The 17,174-nt window shown below is 38.2% G+C and overlaps 1 protein-coding gene across 1 annotated transcript in view; it reads right to left on the bottom strand.

Moving 5' to 3' along the window:
* The window catches only part of ADGB (androglobin), a 225,895-nt gene extending 211,707 nt beyond the window's left edge, over positions 1–14,188 (bottom strand). Inside the window, exons 1-5 of the mRNA XM_062187283.1 lie at positions 14,083–14,188; positions 12,501–12,850; positions 11,710–11,857; positions 9,382–9,498; positions 5,791–5,929 (exon numbers count right to left, since the gene is read on the bottom strand). Coding sequence (XP_062043267.1) covers positions 5,791–5,929; positions 9,382–9,498; positions 11,710–11,857; positions 12,501–12,850; positions 14,083–14,188 — 860 coding nt within the window. The remainder of the gene's footprint in view (positions 1–5,790; positions 5,930–9,381; positions 9,499–11,709; positions 11,858–12,500; positions 12,851–14,082) is intronic.
* Between the last annotated feature and the right edge of the window lie 2,986 nt (positions 14,189–17,174).

Here is a 17,174-nt window from a genome sequence, read left to right as displayed (position 1 = left end):
TCTATTCACATGAAATTGTATATTTTATGGGATATAGTGAAATATTTGAACATATATTTATAGTATAAGACAACCAGACCAGGCCACACGAATTTCCATTTTCTCATTTTTCTTCTCCTGTTTGGAGCCTACAATTCCCTTTCTTCTAGCTTTTTATAGTTTATAACATTATTGTGAATTATCACTTCACTATGCTTTGGAATACTAGAATTTGTTACTTCTAATAGACTATTTTGGAACCTGTTTATCAGCCTCCATTTACCCTTTTCCCCCAACCCTAGTAATTATGATTAAAGTTCAAATCCATTATTTGACCAACTTTCACATGAGAGAGAATATGCAATATTTGCCTTTGGGTTCTTGGTTTGTTTCACTTAAAAATGATTTGCAGTTCTGTCTATTTTCCTGCAAATGTCGGGATTTACTTCTTTATTATGGCTGAATAATATTTTATTGAATATATCTATATTTATCATCTATCTATTAAACTACATTTTATTTAGCCACTCATCCCTCAATGAACACTTGTGTTGATTACATATCTGGGTTATTTTGAATAGTGCAGCAATGAACATAAGAGTGCAGATATCTCTTTCATATGCTGATTTTATTTCCTTTGGATATATATCCAGGAGTGGAGAGCTAGCTCATATAATAGACCTGTTTTAGTTTTTGGAGGAACTTCCATACCGCTCTCCATAATGGTCGTACTAATTTGCATTACTACCAACAGTGTTTAAGGGATCCTTTTTCTCTGTACTCTTATCAACATTTGTCATATTTTGTCTTTTTGATAATAGTCATTCTAAATTGACTGAGATGATATCGCATTGCATTTGTGATTTGTATTACCAGCTGTCCAGTGATTTGACCAGATAATCTAAAAAAGAATATACACGAATTATGAAATAACCATAATTCCAAAATTGACCCGCAGAGATGGCCCACTATAATCCCTGGAAGCTATGGACACATCACACCCATGATTATGAGATGATATATAGGATAGCTGACCTTAAGACACAGAGATTACCTCTATGTTTCTTTGTGTACTGAAAAGCTGGGAGATTTCTGAAACTGGCAGAAAGGCAGCCAGAAATGAAATTCAGACAGTTCTGTGGTATGAGAAGAACTCAATATGCTATTGCTGCCTTGAAGATGGAGTGGGATGTGAGAGAGAAAAAAAAATGCAGCCTACTTCTGGAAACACTGAGGATTCCTGACAGCAAGCAGAGAAAATGGAAGCTTAGACCGATAACCACAGGAGCCAGACTGTGCTGCAAATCTAACAACTTCGGTGGATTTCCCCCCAAATCTCTCAGCAAAAGCCCAATCCAGCTGACATGTTGATAGTGGCCTTGTAAAGCCTTAAAAAGAGAACCTATCTGAGGCCGATGGGAGTACAGGGCTATAGAAGTGTAAAATAATAAATGAATGGTGCTTTAGGTCACTATAAATTCCCAACAGTTTGTTATGCAGCAATATATAAACTAATACTGAAGACAAGTAAACACATGAATAGATGCTCCACATAATTAGTCTTTCAGTAAATGCCACTATTACTGCGCACCTGTTACAATGGCTAAGTTAAAAAGACAAGCCATGTCAGGTGTTGACAAGAATGTGGAGTAACTGGGGCAAACATATAACTAAAAATATTACATTTTGAGAAATAGTCCAGCAGCTTTCTTAAAAATTTAACCATATATCTATGTGATGTAGTCACTCAACTCCGAGATATTTCACCCAAAATGAATGAAAGCACATGAACATATAAAATACATACATGAATGTGGACAGGAGTCTTGTAATAACTGAAAGCAGGAAATAACCTAATTGTCCATCATCATGTGAGTAGGTAAATATATTGTAGAACATATAAACAATGGGTTGTGAATATCAAAATAACTGTGAGTTAAAGAAGCTGTAAAAAAGGTATTTAGGTTTGATTCCTTGTATATACAACTGATAGAAAATAGAACACTGGTTGCCTGGGAACTGGCATCAGCAAGGGACAGAGGAAAGGATCACCAAGGGCAGGAGGAATCATTCTGAATAGTGTGGTTTTTTATTATTTTGATTGTGGTGATAGTTTCATGTATGCTAAAACACATCATGGTGCACCCTGTAAATAGTGCAATTTATTGTACGTCAATTTTATATCAATAAACCTGCAGAAGAATGAATCAAGGAGAGGCAGCAATAAGCCTGAGAGTTTGAAAAAGCAAATTGAGGAATTCCAGATGTTATTGCATGATAATAATATTATCTGTTCCTATACTCATAACATATATGTAAATTTATATCTACATTCTATTACATATTTGATGGGCAAATCATACACAATAAGTCATATTTTATCTATATTCTTTCATATATACTATTCTTGGTTAACTAAATATGCTGCATAATATGTGACTGAAATAAAGTCAAAATTATATATACACTATTTATATATAATTAAATTATTCCAGAATTCTTTAAAAATATACTTTATAATATTGTTATTAATGACATACTAATAAATAAAATAACTTTTAAACTTAAAAGCACTTATTCACCACATACTTCACAAAGATAAAATGTTTTTGTTAATTCTAAAATAAATGAACAAGATTATATAATACAATTTAAAGATGCACAAGAGCTAAAAATTTTCGAGGAAGGTTTTAGCCAGTACAAAGGTGGAAAGCCATTAGATATTTTAAGCAATGAAAAGGCGGCTGAATATGTTTTACACACACACACACACACACTCACACACACACACGAGTCCTTATATCCACTTTAACTAGATTATTTAATGGAAGCAGTTTCACTGTAGGGATATAACAATTTTAATAAAATGAGGGTCTGGAATTTTGCCACTGTTTTGTTAAGGCATGCTGTTCAGCATAATGACATTATTTTACCCATAGTGGGAGGCAGTTTATTTATGAAATGTGCAATCAGCATGCCTTCTTAAGTAGTGTCAGTCAATACCCTGAAGGAATCAGAATATGAATAGCTTTACACAAGTGACTTAATTTGGGTTAGGGGCATTCTGAGTCATACTCTTCACAAAATCAAATTTGTAAAGTAACACATTGCAAATCTTAAAAAAGAAATAAAGTATTACAGCCAGATTTTCATGTGTACCTGCCTCTTATTTGATTTACTAAAATTATTTGAATATATATTTAATTTTAAAAGTTCAATCTTTATTTTTCCTGATGCAATGTTTTTCATGTATAAGATTAATAAGGTCCAGTTTCTACTTTCAAATATTTGAAATGAATAAGAATGAATACACATGATAACTAAAATACAAAGGCAACCTTGAAGAGGGTAGTAACAAAGTGCTTTGTTAGCAAAAAAGAGGGGGAGAAATTGCTTCTAACTTTGAAAGTCAAGTTCCATTCAAGAAGATCTTTAAATATGGATGCCATTAGGATTAGCTGGGAAGCCACCATAAACAAAACAGAGTGGGGCCAGCGCTGTGGCATAGCAGGTAAAGCAGCTGCCTGCAGTGCCCACATCCCATATGGTTCAGGTCCCAGCTGCTGCACTTCCCATTCAGCTTCCTGCTAATGCACCTGGGAAAGCCCTAAATGATAGCCCACGTCCTAGGACTCCTGCATCCACGTGGAAGACCTGGAAGAAGCTCCTGGCTCCTGGTTCTCGCTTTAGATAGGCCTAGCTTGGGTTGTAGCGGCCATTTGGGGAGTGAATCAACAGATAAAAGATATATATCTCTCTCTCTCTTCCTCTCTGTCTCTGTCTCTGTCTCTATCTCTGGATGTCTGTAACTCTGGATTTCAAATAAATAAACAAATCTTTAAAGAGAGAGAGAGTATGGAAAGAGGGGTAGAGGCAGAAAGTGGACAGACAGGAAGCTGTATGGCAGTATTTGATGTGTGTAGAGGAGAGAGCTGAGTGAGGCTGGTTGCCCAGCTCACTGCTGACAGCTTTCTTTCCTTCTCTCTTCCCCTCTTCCTCTCTTCTTCCTCTTCCCTTCCCTTTTTTTCTTTTAAAATTTTTGAAGCAGGAGCATCCTACAAGTAAAATTGTATATAATGAGTAATAACAGCATTACAAAATAGTAAACTGGCTAAGAAAAACTTTAACTCAAGGCAAGGAAATTACAGGGTTTTCTTAGTGGTCCAACTGGACTAAAAAGGCCCTCAACAACCAGTGGGTGACAGGATAAAAATGCAGAGCCAAACCGGATAATTAAAAGAACAAGGAAACCAATGGATACGATGGGCAAAGGAAAGCGAGAGGAAAAAGATTATTGATCTTGAGACTGTAAGGTGACAGAGAAGGTAGAAATAATTTTCCCTGGGGCTGGCACTGTGGCATGGTAGGTTAAGCCTCTGCCTCTGGTGCCAGCTTCCCAAATGGTTGCCAGTTCAAGTCCTGGCTGCTCCACTTCCAATCCAGCTCCCTGCTAATGGCCTGGGAAAGCAGTGGAAGATGGCTTAAGTGCTTGGGTCCCTGCATCTTGTTGGGAAACCTAGATGAAGCTCCTGGCTCCTGGCTCCAGACTGGCTCAACTCCAGCCATTGTAGCCATCTGGAGAGTGAACCAGTGGGTGGAAGACCTTTCTCTCTGTCTCTCCCTCTCTTTGTCTGTAATGCTGCTTCTCAAATATATAAATATTAAAAAAAAGAAAATCATTTCCCAGTAATATTATTATTTCTCCAAAATGAGCAACATAGAAGTGTACACATTTGTGAGAGGAAATGATGGCCTCTGTTTTGGACATGTTTATTTTTGAGTAGGAAATCAAATTAGAGTTGGGCTTGTGGCCTCAGACGTGAGCTTGGGTGAATGGTAAGAGTCAGAGATGTTAATGTAGTGTCTCAAATCAGGAATAATTGTTTCAAATGATCAAAGGGAAGGAGACACGTGAGCTAAGTAAGGCCATTGGAGAATGACTTAATCTGGGGTGTGGATGGGGTTAGAAAACAAACAATGCGTGAGGCATAAAGTAGAGATCAGAGGACTCCAGAAAAGGACAAGAGAGGTGAGGCTGATTTTCCTTGTAGGCACCTGAACCTTCTGAGAGAAGGACAGGGAGAGCAATGAATGGAGGCTGCTTCTGCTGATCTGCCTTGGCCAATGCACACAGACCTCTGGCATCTGTAGCTTCTGTCCTTTCCCAGGAAAGACAGCTTCCAGCAGGTAAATGGGCAGTTATAAAGAACAAGCACAATATATGCATGCGAATGCATCAGATCATAGCCATAACCACTTTCCACGAGAAAAACAAGAGGTCTGCACAGATAAAAGGCTCGTGCTTGCATAGGCCCAAACTAATTGATTTTTACACAACCCCAACTGCTTTCCTCCTGACCTCATTCTTTTCGCTACAATGCAAAGCCCAGACCGGGACCAAAGCGGGGGGCAAACGTAGGGCTTTGTCTGGAACTTATAATGCATTCACCTGCATGTTTCATTATGATAGTATGCAGACAGGGCTGCTGCCTGCTTTTGCTGTAAAACCCTAACTAACCCTTGATCTAAATCTTACATGGTTTGACTCTCACTGTTTTTCTGGCTCATGCCTGGGGCAAAATCACAAAAAAACAGGTCATAGTGTCATTGTTCTTCCTGCTTTCTCTCTTTTTGCCTTTCTAACTACAAAGTTTTGAAGATCTGCAGCCTTTTTCATTAATAGCTAACATCACCATATCCCCTCCCCTTTGATTCCATAGATAGCTCCCCAGAACATCCTCCTACTCTCAAGAGTGGTGCTTTGTGCTCTATAAAGTGAAGATCTCAGAGGCAGATCTACGATGCTCTGACCTCAGGCAGTTATCTCCAGAAGTCTGTGTTTGGAAGCCAGGTTCCCTAGACTGGAGACCGACAACTGGGTAAACAGGATACTGTAACCCTTTTGAGAACTTAACTGAAGCAATACCTGAAATTCTGGCATTCTCCAAGTCTGAAGGGTAAAATTTTAAAAAATTACAAAATATTTGGACTATGGCATTAATTTTGGCACCCACAAAAAATACAAAATATATTTATTTACACTTTTAAAAAGTACCATGTGTTAATTCAACCTTACAAATCAGCATAGGTATAGCCTCAGAACTTGGAATTAATTGGCTTCGACCTACTCTGAGAAGAAATATTAATAATGAAATTTTAAAGACTTAAGTGAGTACTTCTTTGCAATGTAATTGCAACATATATATCTACATTATCACATATTAAAATGAGGAGCATTCATAATATTTCTGTCCAATCCTTTACATTATACAAATGTATTAAAGGTATATTTTAATATTTCTTGGATACAGTTTTATCTATTTTATCTCAAATAAAGTGTCATGAGCATTTTATAAATTATTTCAATTCCTTGCTTTAAACTGCCTTTAATCAAGAAATGTTAAAAAAATTAAACTCCACTGAGATATTTTTAAATAATCTTAATTGAACAATTATTTGTTTTTTTCTAGGATTTCATTATGCTTTGAAGTAATAATGAAGTACTAATTTTATGAGTTTGTGATCTTAACTCTTTCAACCTGTTTTCTTCCATTCCTCTAATAATGCTACACAATAAACTTTGAGAGAGACATTTCTCCTTCCAAATTAAAACTTGGGTAATTAAAACAAAGATTTCACTGACAGATGTTTCTTCAACCATGTCAAATATTAGTGAATTTACTAAATGCTCAGATTAAGATTGTTTCACAGGGAAAATTAAAAGCACTCTATTAAAATTAAAGGGTACTTCTTTCCTTATTAAACTGTACTTTTTGTTTGAGATTTTATATTTTAAAACATGCAGCCATCATTTATATAACATACTAATCTGTGCCAACTGGTCCCCGTGGTGCTGGGGGTGAACATGGCTGGGCCCTTTCCCTCTGGGCTCTCAGTGTCTCTCTCTTATTACCAGTCAGAGGATTTTATGAACTCACTCCCATGCCAGGTTTCCATTTTAACTAAATTAAACTACACACGCATTTACTAAATACCCACCGGGTCAGATCCTGAACAGAAAGCAAAACAAATAAGGAGAGGTACTCATAAATATGTCATAAAACTCATTTACACATGTCTTTCCTTTCAGACACAACGGCATCACAGTCTGGGCATCATGGATTGCACTGTCATTAGAGGTTGGAAACTTGACTTCTGTCATCTCTGACCACAGTCACCTTACAGATCTGTTCCCCTCTCTCCTCAGCAGTGCCAGAGTCAGGCAGTCTCCCATGATTTCAGATCATCACCCATTCTTGTCACCCTGATTCTTACTGCAGCATAAATCCCATGTGATCATTGAATTATACTTCATAACTTATCATTTTGATATTTAAAGACATTTATATTCCCGCACTCTACATAATTCAAATTCTGAGTCGCTCCCTCTCATTCTGTTGCATCCTTGGTTTAGATGGCTTATGTGCCAGTAAATTCATGCACAGATCCTTGAACTCAGCCAGCCTTGATGACTTTCTGTGCCCCAAAACATCATTCCCATCCCTGATGCCGATTCATTTGCACATGCCTTTCAGAACTGAGGAGTGGCTTTAGAGGGTGGTGGAGACAGATCTGCTCCAGTTGGTCTAACCCATGTGGGCCTCATTTCAGGAATGCCACACTTTTGCTCTCCTCTAACCCTATTGTCAATCCATGAGTCCTTCTGTAATCTCCAACAAGTCTCTTGTAATAAATGTGGCATTGCTATGTATTTCCTACTTGCCTCCAGATGGATCAATACCTCACCCTTACCCCCACCTAAATTACAAACCCTTTGACAGAGAAGCCATGTTTCACAACTCATTATCCTCCAAGGCCTACCAGTGACTCGGGCATGATAAATGTTCATTAAATGGTTGAGAAAGAAACATAAATAGATTCTTATCTAGGGACATTTCTCCTCTGAAACATACCCTTTAAGTTTGTTAATTGATCTTAGTTGTTGAGGTACACAGTGATCTGGTGTGGAATTGAGAAAATTCACTGTGACCCCTGGGCTGCTCCCTCCATGGTTGGTTGTTCCTCCTCTGAGCTCTGCCAACTGATGTGAATGGTGAGAACAGGCCTGAGAGCTGAGCATCTCCCTAATAAATCTTGCTCTTACAAGGGATTTCTTTTACGATCTCTGCAGGCAGAGGAACATGTTATTTACCAACTACTGTTGCATGGTTCCATTGAATCAGTTCCTTCTCAGACCTCAGATAGCCAAAACCCTATTTAATTTAATACTCAATAAGGTATTTATTCCTATGTTTTCTGTTGTTTCCATGGTACTAATCATAATTCAGTTTTTATAATAGTTTTGTTTCAAATTTCACATAGACATATACATTGATCCTTTCTGGAAGTTCCATGAAGTTTAGATGTTTATTTCAGTCATAAAGATAAATTAATTTAGAGACTCTGAAATGTTTAATTATGTTTTGAAAGAGATTGAAAATTTTACCACAATTATGAATCTAGAAGGTTATTTGAGTCCTGTTATTTTAAAAATTACCATTTGTTACCATTTTTAACATTGCTACCAGAAGTGGAATAATATTTTGTGACTATAAACACCAACATTGTGTCCCATCTCAAACTATCCACTAAAGTTAAACAAATTTTAGTATGTATAGTATATCTATTTATGCTTCGAATGTCTATTCATACTTAAATTGCATGCTTTCTATTGTGTCTGCTGAGTTATCCATGGCTGACATAAAGACCTATATTTAGTACTTGCAAAAGGTAAGATTTTTGTACCTCTATTTCCAATGGCATCTAATTGGTGAGAGAATCTTTGCAGTGCCCACTAACTTTCAAATCAATTGTTTATAATTGCTTATTATAGTTTGATCCTATGTGGAATGCATGTCTGTGTCCTACCCGAATTTGTATGTCGAAACCTAGCCCCCAGTGGAATGGCATTAGGATATGGGGACTTTGGAATATAATTAGGTCATGAAAATAAGGACTTCATGATGGGATTAATGCTATTCTGCATGTGCAAGAAAATAGCCCTCCCTTTCCACCTAGTGAGGGTAAAATAAGTAAATATGTGAACCTCAAAGAGGGCCCTCCCAGCACCTGAACATGCCAAGTAGTTTGATTTTGAACTTCCAGCCTCCAAGCTAGTGAGAAATAAATTTCTGCTGTTTAAGCCATCAAGTCTATGGTATTCTGCTATAGCAGTTAGAAATGACTACAACAGATAATAAAAGTCATAGTTTGTGACAGTTGTTATCTTTCCCGAGATGTCTGCCTGACCTGTCAGGTATATTTCTCTTCATTAAACTGTGCTATCTTACTTCCCACACAGTAAATAGATGAATAAATAAATAAATAAACCACAAAAAGCTACTTATTCACAGTGTTAAATGTTTTACTATAGCAAAATTCACTCATTTATTATGGACTTACTGGAGTCAAATAAAAGTCTGATGAGGTCTGATTCTGGAAGTTTAGAGTAGAAATGAAAATGAAGAAAATGAAGCAATGAAGTTAGTGCTGGGGTGAGTGCAAGTTCAATTAGCTGCCCTTTATTTAGAGAAGATCAAAAGTGAGAATAGAAAAAACTTGCTCAGTGTCACAAAAGAATTGATGCCAGAGTGAACACCAGAACAGAGATTTCATCTTAGTGGATACAGAGAATTAGAGAAGAAATACAATAGAAATAGTTTAATGTAAAAACTGACAGTTAAGTTTCCTGGTACAATCTTCTTGCTAAGTCAAGGTCATAACTACTTATGAATTTGTTCATAGATGGACACAAGTGAGTCTGGTCTTATCAGCAGTAACATCTCAGTTTTGGGGATAACAACAGATACAATAGTAAAGGGAAGGCAAATTGGGCTTCAATACAACTCAGAAAGAAGAAAAACCAAGGTAGGCTTAAGTAAACTATGCACTCGCTCTGTAGGCAAGTGGTAGTGCTTGTTATGTGTTCTGGTCCATATACTAGGCAAAAGTCAGACACAGTCTCTGTCCCCAGGCTGATGTAAAATTTGAAAGAAAAAAGGAGATGTTACTCAGGTATCTGAAGAGAATCAAATTCTATAGGAGGGACAGTTTCACGGCTCTGAAATGGTCTTCTCTGATTTTTGCCTTCAGGAGCCTGTTACAGCTAGTTGAGTTTACTGAATGTGTAACCACAAGCTGTGGCGAAATGACATAACTCACTAGGGATTTCCTCAGGGCATTTCAAGTGACAATCACACGATAGCCTCACATAACTTTGATCTCTGCACATGCTGCTTGGTGACACTTAGCCTGGTTTCTATGCTTCTTAGTTCTTAGTAAAACTTAGAGGAGACTTAATTTATAAAGAGCTTCATATACTATCATTTAATGCTACAATATAATCTAATGATTTGCTGTTTAACCCTTAGTTTCCAGGAAAACTTAGCTTTTTAAATAGCCACTCGCCCTTCCTCTCCATTTTCATAAATATACACATATAATTTTATTCATGTAGTTAAATTCAGATATTTTTGGAAAAAGGTAAATGTGTTAGAAGTAATTACCTCAAAATAAAGTTAGAAATCCTGGTAAGGGAAGAGCTAGTGTCTTCCCTATAGGCACCTTATCTCTGGTGTGATGCAACCACCACAGGACCAAACCATGTAACATGCTTTATGGTGTCTGGTTTGGTCATTTTCTTCATGGGAGTAAACAATCTCATATTTTTCAGGATACAAGCTCTTGGAAGCTGAAGATATCTCCCAAGCTCCCAAAGAGTTGTGGCTCTTCAATGTGCATTAATTTTAAGCATTGTTAACTAAGTTATTATTGTCATTATTTTGTGGCATTCAAAACTCTCCTGAAACACTGAAAATCTGGTAAACACTGCCATGCATTCATTCATTTAATATACATTTTTGAATGTTTACTTTGTGTGGCCCACGAACTACTCTAGATACTAAGGATTAAATATTGCATAAAATAGAAAATTAAAACTCCCTGCCTTCATGAAAATTATACTTTATTAGGAAGACAAATGAGAAAAACATGACTTCTAAAAATAAAAAGTATATAAAACATATAAAAGTATTTTAAATGAGCAAAAACAGCAATGGAGAAGAATAAAGCAGTGAAAGAAGTTAGGAGATTTTTTTGGTCGTGATTTTGGCTTTGGCATGGAAGTGGGGGTTGCAACTTTAGATTCTATATGCACTCATTTTGATTTATTTATTGAGAGAGAGAGAGGAAGCGAGAAAGAGAAAGGGATTTTGAGAGTTAGTTCCCGCAAGCTGATTCATGCTATATTCCAGTGACTCATCCAGGAGCCAGGAACTCAACCCAGGTCCCACATTGGTGGCTAAAGTCAATGACTTGAACCATCACTGCTGTCTCCCAGGGTCTGCATTAACAAGAAGCTGGAGTCAGAAGACAGAGGTGGGCATCAAACCCCAGCACTCTGATACGGACACAGGTGACTTATCCAGCATCTTAACCACTAGGTCAATTCCCCACTCAGGGGATTGCAATTTTTAAATCACATGTCCAAGGAAGCTGACAGGAAAATGACATTTGGATGTACACATGAAGGAGGTGAAGGAGAAAACTATATGAGCCTCTGGGAGAGATCTTTCCAGAAGAGGAAATAGCAAGTGCAGAGTCCCTGGGTGTTCCAGGAGTGAAGAGGAGGCTAGTGGGTCTGACACTAGGGGAAAGAGGGGAAGGTGGAGTCAGAGAATCCAATTAGATACAAGTTAATGCTTGTCCCTCCCACCCGCTCACTCCCCTCACCCCACCCCCCTCGAAGCCTGAGGACCAGGAGCGACCCTTCTCTAAGAGAGGTTGGCCGCTGGCATTTCTCATAGCCAGAATGGATTTTAGGAGTTTTATAAGTTCGGACAGTAGATAAATCCTGTGCCATGGATAACACAGCGTCTCTCTGGGAAAAAAAGGATCAAAGACAAAATAATAAAACAGTTCCCTTGTTTGTATAAAGAAAATTCTATATAGCTATATTGTCTTAGCTTTTTCTGGCCACTTTACCTCTGATTTCATCTGATTAAATGTCTTCTTTGGGGGGGGGGGTGTGCAAACTAGGGAATCACCATTAAGAAGGAATTTCTCTCGCTCTCCCTCCCTCCCTCTCTCCTCCCCACCCCCTTTCTCACTCTCCCAACTTTGGGGCTATGCAGATGTGACTGACCTTAACTGGATGTCTTTTGAATTATACCTGTCCCCTAAATGAACCGTCGCCTGTGTGACTACTTGAGTGGGCGAAGAAGGAAAGGAAGAGTGGGAAGGGGAGAGGGAGTGTCCCAGGGTGGCAGCCAAAAATTCAGTCCACTGAGCAGGAAAACAAGAGGCTTCAGGAGGGGACTTGGGTGAAGACAGGCAAGGGAGAGAGAGAATCTACGGGAGGGGGCTTCCCAGGGAAGAAAGAAGCTGTGAATTTCTGCCCTGGCAGTTTGCCCAGGACAGTGATTAACCAAGGGGGCCACACCAGACAGGGGTTGGCAGGCAGAAGTCCCTTACTCTTTAGATTTATCGGATCCCGATCCGTGGCCAGAGTTGATCCGATGCACCTCTTTCCTTTTGCTTTGTTTGGTGGTCATGGCGAGTGCGACCCAGGACAGGACTGTGCTCAGAGCCAGCAGCCGGCTGGACGCCCCTAGGTTCCGCGTCTGCTGTTGCCAGGAGACGGCGCCAGCGTCCCCCTCGTACAGAGACACCTGCTGGGCGGGCTGTAGGGCTGCAGGCAGCTTTGGGGACTTGCATGCAGAAAGCTCAGGTGCCCACATCCAGGTGGAAACCTGGCGTGGTGTCGTGGTGTCTGGGGAGGAATCAGGGCGCCCAGGCTGGGACTTGACGGTGGGGTTGGTGGGCAGGTCTGATTCACTGGAGTTCTTGCAGAAGGACTCTGCCTGGCCTTGCCCTTCAGAGTCGCAGAAGGGGGAGTATATGGACTGTGTCTTGGTCCTTCAGTTATTTGAATACGGATATTCTGCGGCTCCCTGCCTTTCATGATTGAACATAAAATATTCCTTAAATAATTACTAAGGAGACATTGTAGGCATCGAATTTATCAACGGCTCAGAAAGCACGGGTCTAGAAATGAGCACAGTGGGTGTAGGGGGCGTCCCAGCAGGGAAGACAAGGTCATGATGCCCTTAGAGGCTCCCAGCTAGGTGATGCTGCTGTCCCTGACACAACAGGTAGGGAGTCTTGATTGCTCACATCAAAGAATAAATCCAAGTCATGGAAATGAATGTTCTTTGAAAACACTTGCTAGAAAGGCACTGTTTACTAACAGATCTGTTATGTCATAGGCCTAATGGGCAGCTGTGGAATTACTTAGTAGTCGTCTTGCCTTATGCTTTCCTTTGAGCCTCCGTTTACTTGTTTGTATATAGAAAATTTTAATCGCTAACTCACATTGTACTTAAGGGATAAATAAGATGAATATAAATATAGCACAGGATGAATACACAGAGATTGCAACTCAAATGCCTTCAAGAAGCAGGCAGGTACCGTGAATGAATGAAGTAAAGCAGATGTAGAGTAGGTGGTCCCATGTTTAACTAAAATAAGACAAAATACTGTGCTGGCCCAATGTAACCTCGCTTGCTTCAGAGAGATTTGACACACATAGCCCTGTGGTTTGGGCCCCCTGCCACCAGCTGGTCCCTCTAATGCGCCTAGAAATAACAACATTAAATACAAGAAATCTCCTGTTTTGGGAGTGGGCCTGCCCAGGTGAGAAGCAAAGCAATCCTTTCTGTTTCTCAAATGAATGCCCAATCCTCTCCACTAAGAATAGTCTGTTTTATCATGCTAACCTAGTCATACCTTTAAGGATTATCTGAATGACAATCAAACATGAACTTCATTGTGTTTTATATGCAGAATAAAAAAATTCACAGCCAGTAGCCTTAATATCTTGTCTGTATGAGTAACTTGCAAACATTTCCTTCTTCCTAAGAAAACATCCTAGGGCTCTGTTTCACTTATTCCACTACGAAATTTCCAGAGAACTCTGCTGAACAAAGGCAGAGGACTGAGTGTTTGAGAAAATATTACTTAATACCAAATCTCATCAGCTCAAATACACAACCCTAAGCATGCAAAGAATCTAGGGTAAAAATAGTACAACTCTAAGTAGCCAACCCCATGGAGTTCCATCTTGAGCAAAAGCTTTTTCTGAAGCCAATGTTAATGGCTGCAAGATGCCAAGACTATTATGGAAGTAAGCCTTAGAAATCAAAACATCCATGTCTTACTCATATTTTATAGATAAGAAGCCCAGGCCAAGGGAAATGAAGTATCTTGCCAAAAGTTGCAAGACTACTAATTAATGAAGTTTGACTAAAGGCATTAACTTCAGGGGTGCTAGCATAAGCCAAGCATATCGCTAATCCACACGGAGCCTGCTTTCTTAAAATCTATTAAGTTAGCATAAAAATAAAATTATAATCAGAATGGAATGAGATAATCATAAAAAACTATGACAGGTATAAAATGTCAACTAATTTCCAGCCCAACATTTTTTCTCCCTTTTCTTTTAAGAATGCTGAATTCATAAATGGAATTTCTCCTCTTTCTAGAGCTAACGCACTGGTAAGACTATGATTATAAGAGGAAATAAACTCCTCTATAAATATTCTAGTTACAAAACTGGATATTTATTTTATCGTTGCTGAAATAACAATTGGTCCTAAAGCTATCTTTTCTGTTTAAAACCCATGTTCCTATAATAATCATCAATGTCACTTTAGAATAATGATAGCTGTGATTTGTTGAGGGTGTATTTCATGCTAGATTTAGAGAGGATTGCTAGTGCCTTTAAAAATAGACTTGAATTTAAATACTGACTATTCAAGAAAAAGGTACAGGGTATGAATAGGCATTTTTTTTAAATTAAGGTCTAAAAATTTCATGTATTTCCTATATACTGATTCAAGAATATAGTGATACTTCCCACCCAACCCTCTCTCCCATCCACAGTCCCATCCTTCATTATCTTTCCCACCTTAATTTTTACAATTATCTATTTTCAGTTAACATTATACTCATAATATTAACCTATACTATGTAAAGAGTTCAACAAATAGTATGAAGAAGAAAAAAAACACTGTTCCTCAACAGTCATTCCTGGTCTGTAGTAACCAATAAAGTCCCTAAAAAGTAATGTAAAGCAGTGAAATTGACATTTTGAGATTCAATGATTATTTACAGGCATTTTTTTAAAGTATGAAATTCAAATGGCCAAAAGACACATGGAAATATACTCAGGATCAGGGAAATGTAAGTAGAAATCACAATGAGGTTTCACTTCACCTTAATTAGAATGGATATCGTCTCACACACACACACACACACACAAAAAAAAAAACAATAATAAATGCTGGTGAAGAAGTGGGGGGGCAGGTATCCTAATACACTGTTGGTGGGAATGTGAACTAGTACAAGCATACAGAAGACAGTACAGAGATTCCTCAGAAATATGAAAATAAATCTACCACATGACCCAATCATCCCACTCCTTGGAATTTAAGCAAACAAAATGAAATCAGCTTATGAAAGAGTTATATGCATTCCTATATTTATTGCAAATTAATTCACAATAGTTAAGAAATAGAATCAACTCAGATGTCCATTAACTGATGACTGGATAAAGAAAATGTAGTGTGTGTGTGTGTGTGTGTATATATATATATATGTATAAATGTATATTTTGGAACATTACTTTGCCATAAAAAAGACCCTGTCTTTTAAAATAAAATGGATGTGACAGGAAACTATTATGTTTAGTGAAATAAGCCAGTCCCCAAAAGACAAATACCATACGCTTTACCTGATTTGTGGTAATTAGCATACATAACACAAAAATGTAATATATATGAGTGAAATTGACATTCTGAGATTTGCTTTTGTTTACAGCCATTATCTATACTCTTGAGGAAAAGTAGGTTTTCTACTTATTATTTGTTGAATACCTTATTTGGTGGAGGGTTAAGCTTCTAATTTAAAATAAAATGAAAGTATGTCACTATAAAAAACTTAAAATATACTATTTGTAGTTGGGTAGTGATGGGTATGTATTTAATCAGCTTTTTTACTTATGAAAAGGAAAGTAGAATATCTCAAATGTGTTTGAAATGTCATAAAAACTCAAAGAATGATAGCTTGTGCTACTATTTCACAAAGGAAGAAATGGGCCTGGCCTGGCATGGAGCAGGTGGTGGGTGGCAGAGCAAGATGGGCCGTTCCCCAGCCTGGCTCTCAGTACTCTAGATGTTGCACCCACACTGTTCTCTTCCAGATGATCCTGGACCTCAGTTTAGGGTTATTCAAACTTTCTTAACTGTTTAGCAACTTTCAAAGGCTGAGAAACAAGTGCAAATATTTTATTCAAGCTGCCCAGCGTAGAGCCTCTCTCCAATGTGTACTTACTTTTTGGAGAAGAGATAGTTGACTTCAGGCAGCAGTGACCCTTGTTCCATAGGGAAGTGGTTAGAAATACTTCCCCATGTGCTGCAGCAAAAACAAAACAGGCAGGGGGCTCTCTGCTTAATGATCTGCCCCAATAGGGAAATGAGCTTTGGGGATCTCTTCTCCCCTCCATCACTGGGCATCCTTAGATGACTGGAAATGAATCTGAGAGATAGCAGGGAGGGAATGGAGAGGGACAGAGGGCAGTATTCCTGTTTTGTAGATCTGAATTCTGTGTATCTTGACATTTGATTGCACCACCATACACTCATAGATGCCGCCTCTCAATCACTTCTTCATAACCAGGTCACTTAGAGTTGCTTGGAATTAAACCAAAGGAGGAAGAATAAATTCTACATGTTGTGTGTAAGGTCATGCTAGTTGTTGTTTAACATTCTGTCCTTTAATTCATTTTCTTACCATTAATATTCTTCTCCTTGGCTTTCTACAGAACTTTATTTGTTCACCATTTAAAGCTCCTGTAATGTCCTGCCTTATTTTATAATTACTTATTCCCCGGCTCATCTCCTTTTCTGGACTGTGAAGTCCCTCAAAGCAAGAATTGTTTACTCTTTCATCATCTGCTCTTCAATCTCTAATATCAAAGCCCACTTTTACTGAGTGCTTGCTAGATTCTTGACACTCTTCTAAGATTTTTTTTTTTGTATCACTCAATCCTTATAAACACTCTAAAATTGTTATTATAAACTTTTTACTGTAATTGAAGGGGCAGATGTGATTAAATTGAGTTAGTGAGTGGTCAGTCA

The sequence above is a fragment of the Lepus europaeus genome, chromosome 3 (genome assembly GCF_033115175.1).
Source record: "Lepus europaeus isolate LE1 chromosome 3, mLepTim1.pri, whole genome shotgun sequence".
In the NCBI taxonomy this organism is placed as follows: domain Eukaryota; kingdom Metazoa; phylum Chordata; class Mammalia; order Lagomorpha; family Leporidae; genus Lepus; species Lepus europaeus.
Note: the sequence above shows the minus strand (reverse complement) of the source record. Positions and strands in the feature narration are given on the sequence as shown.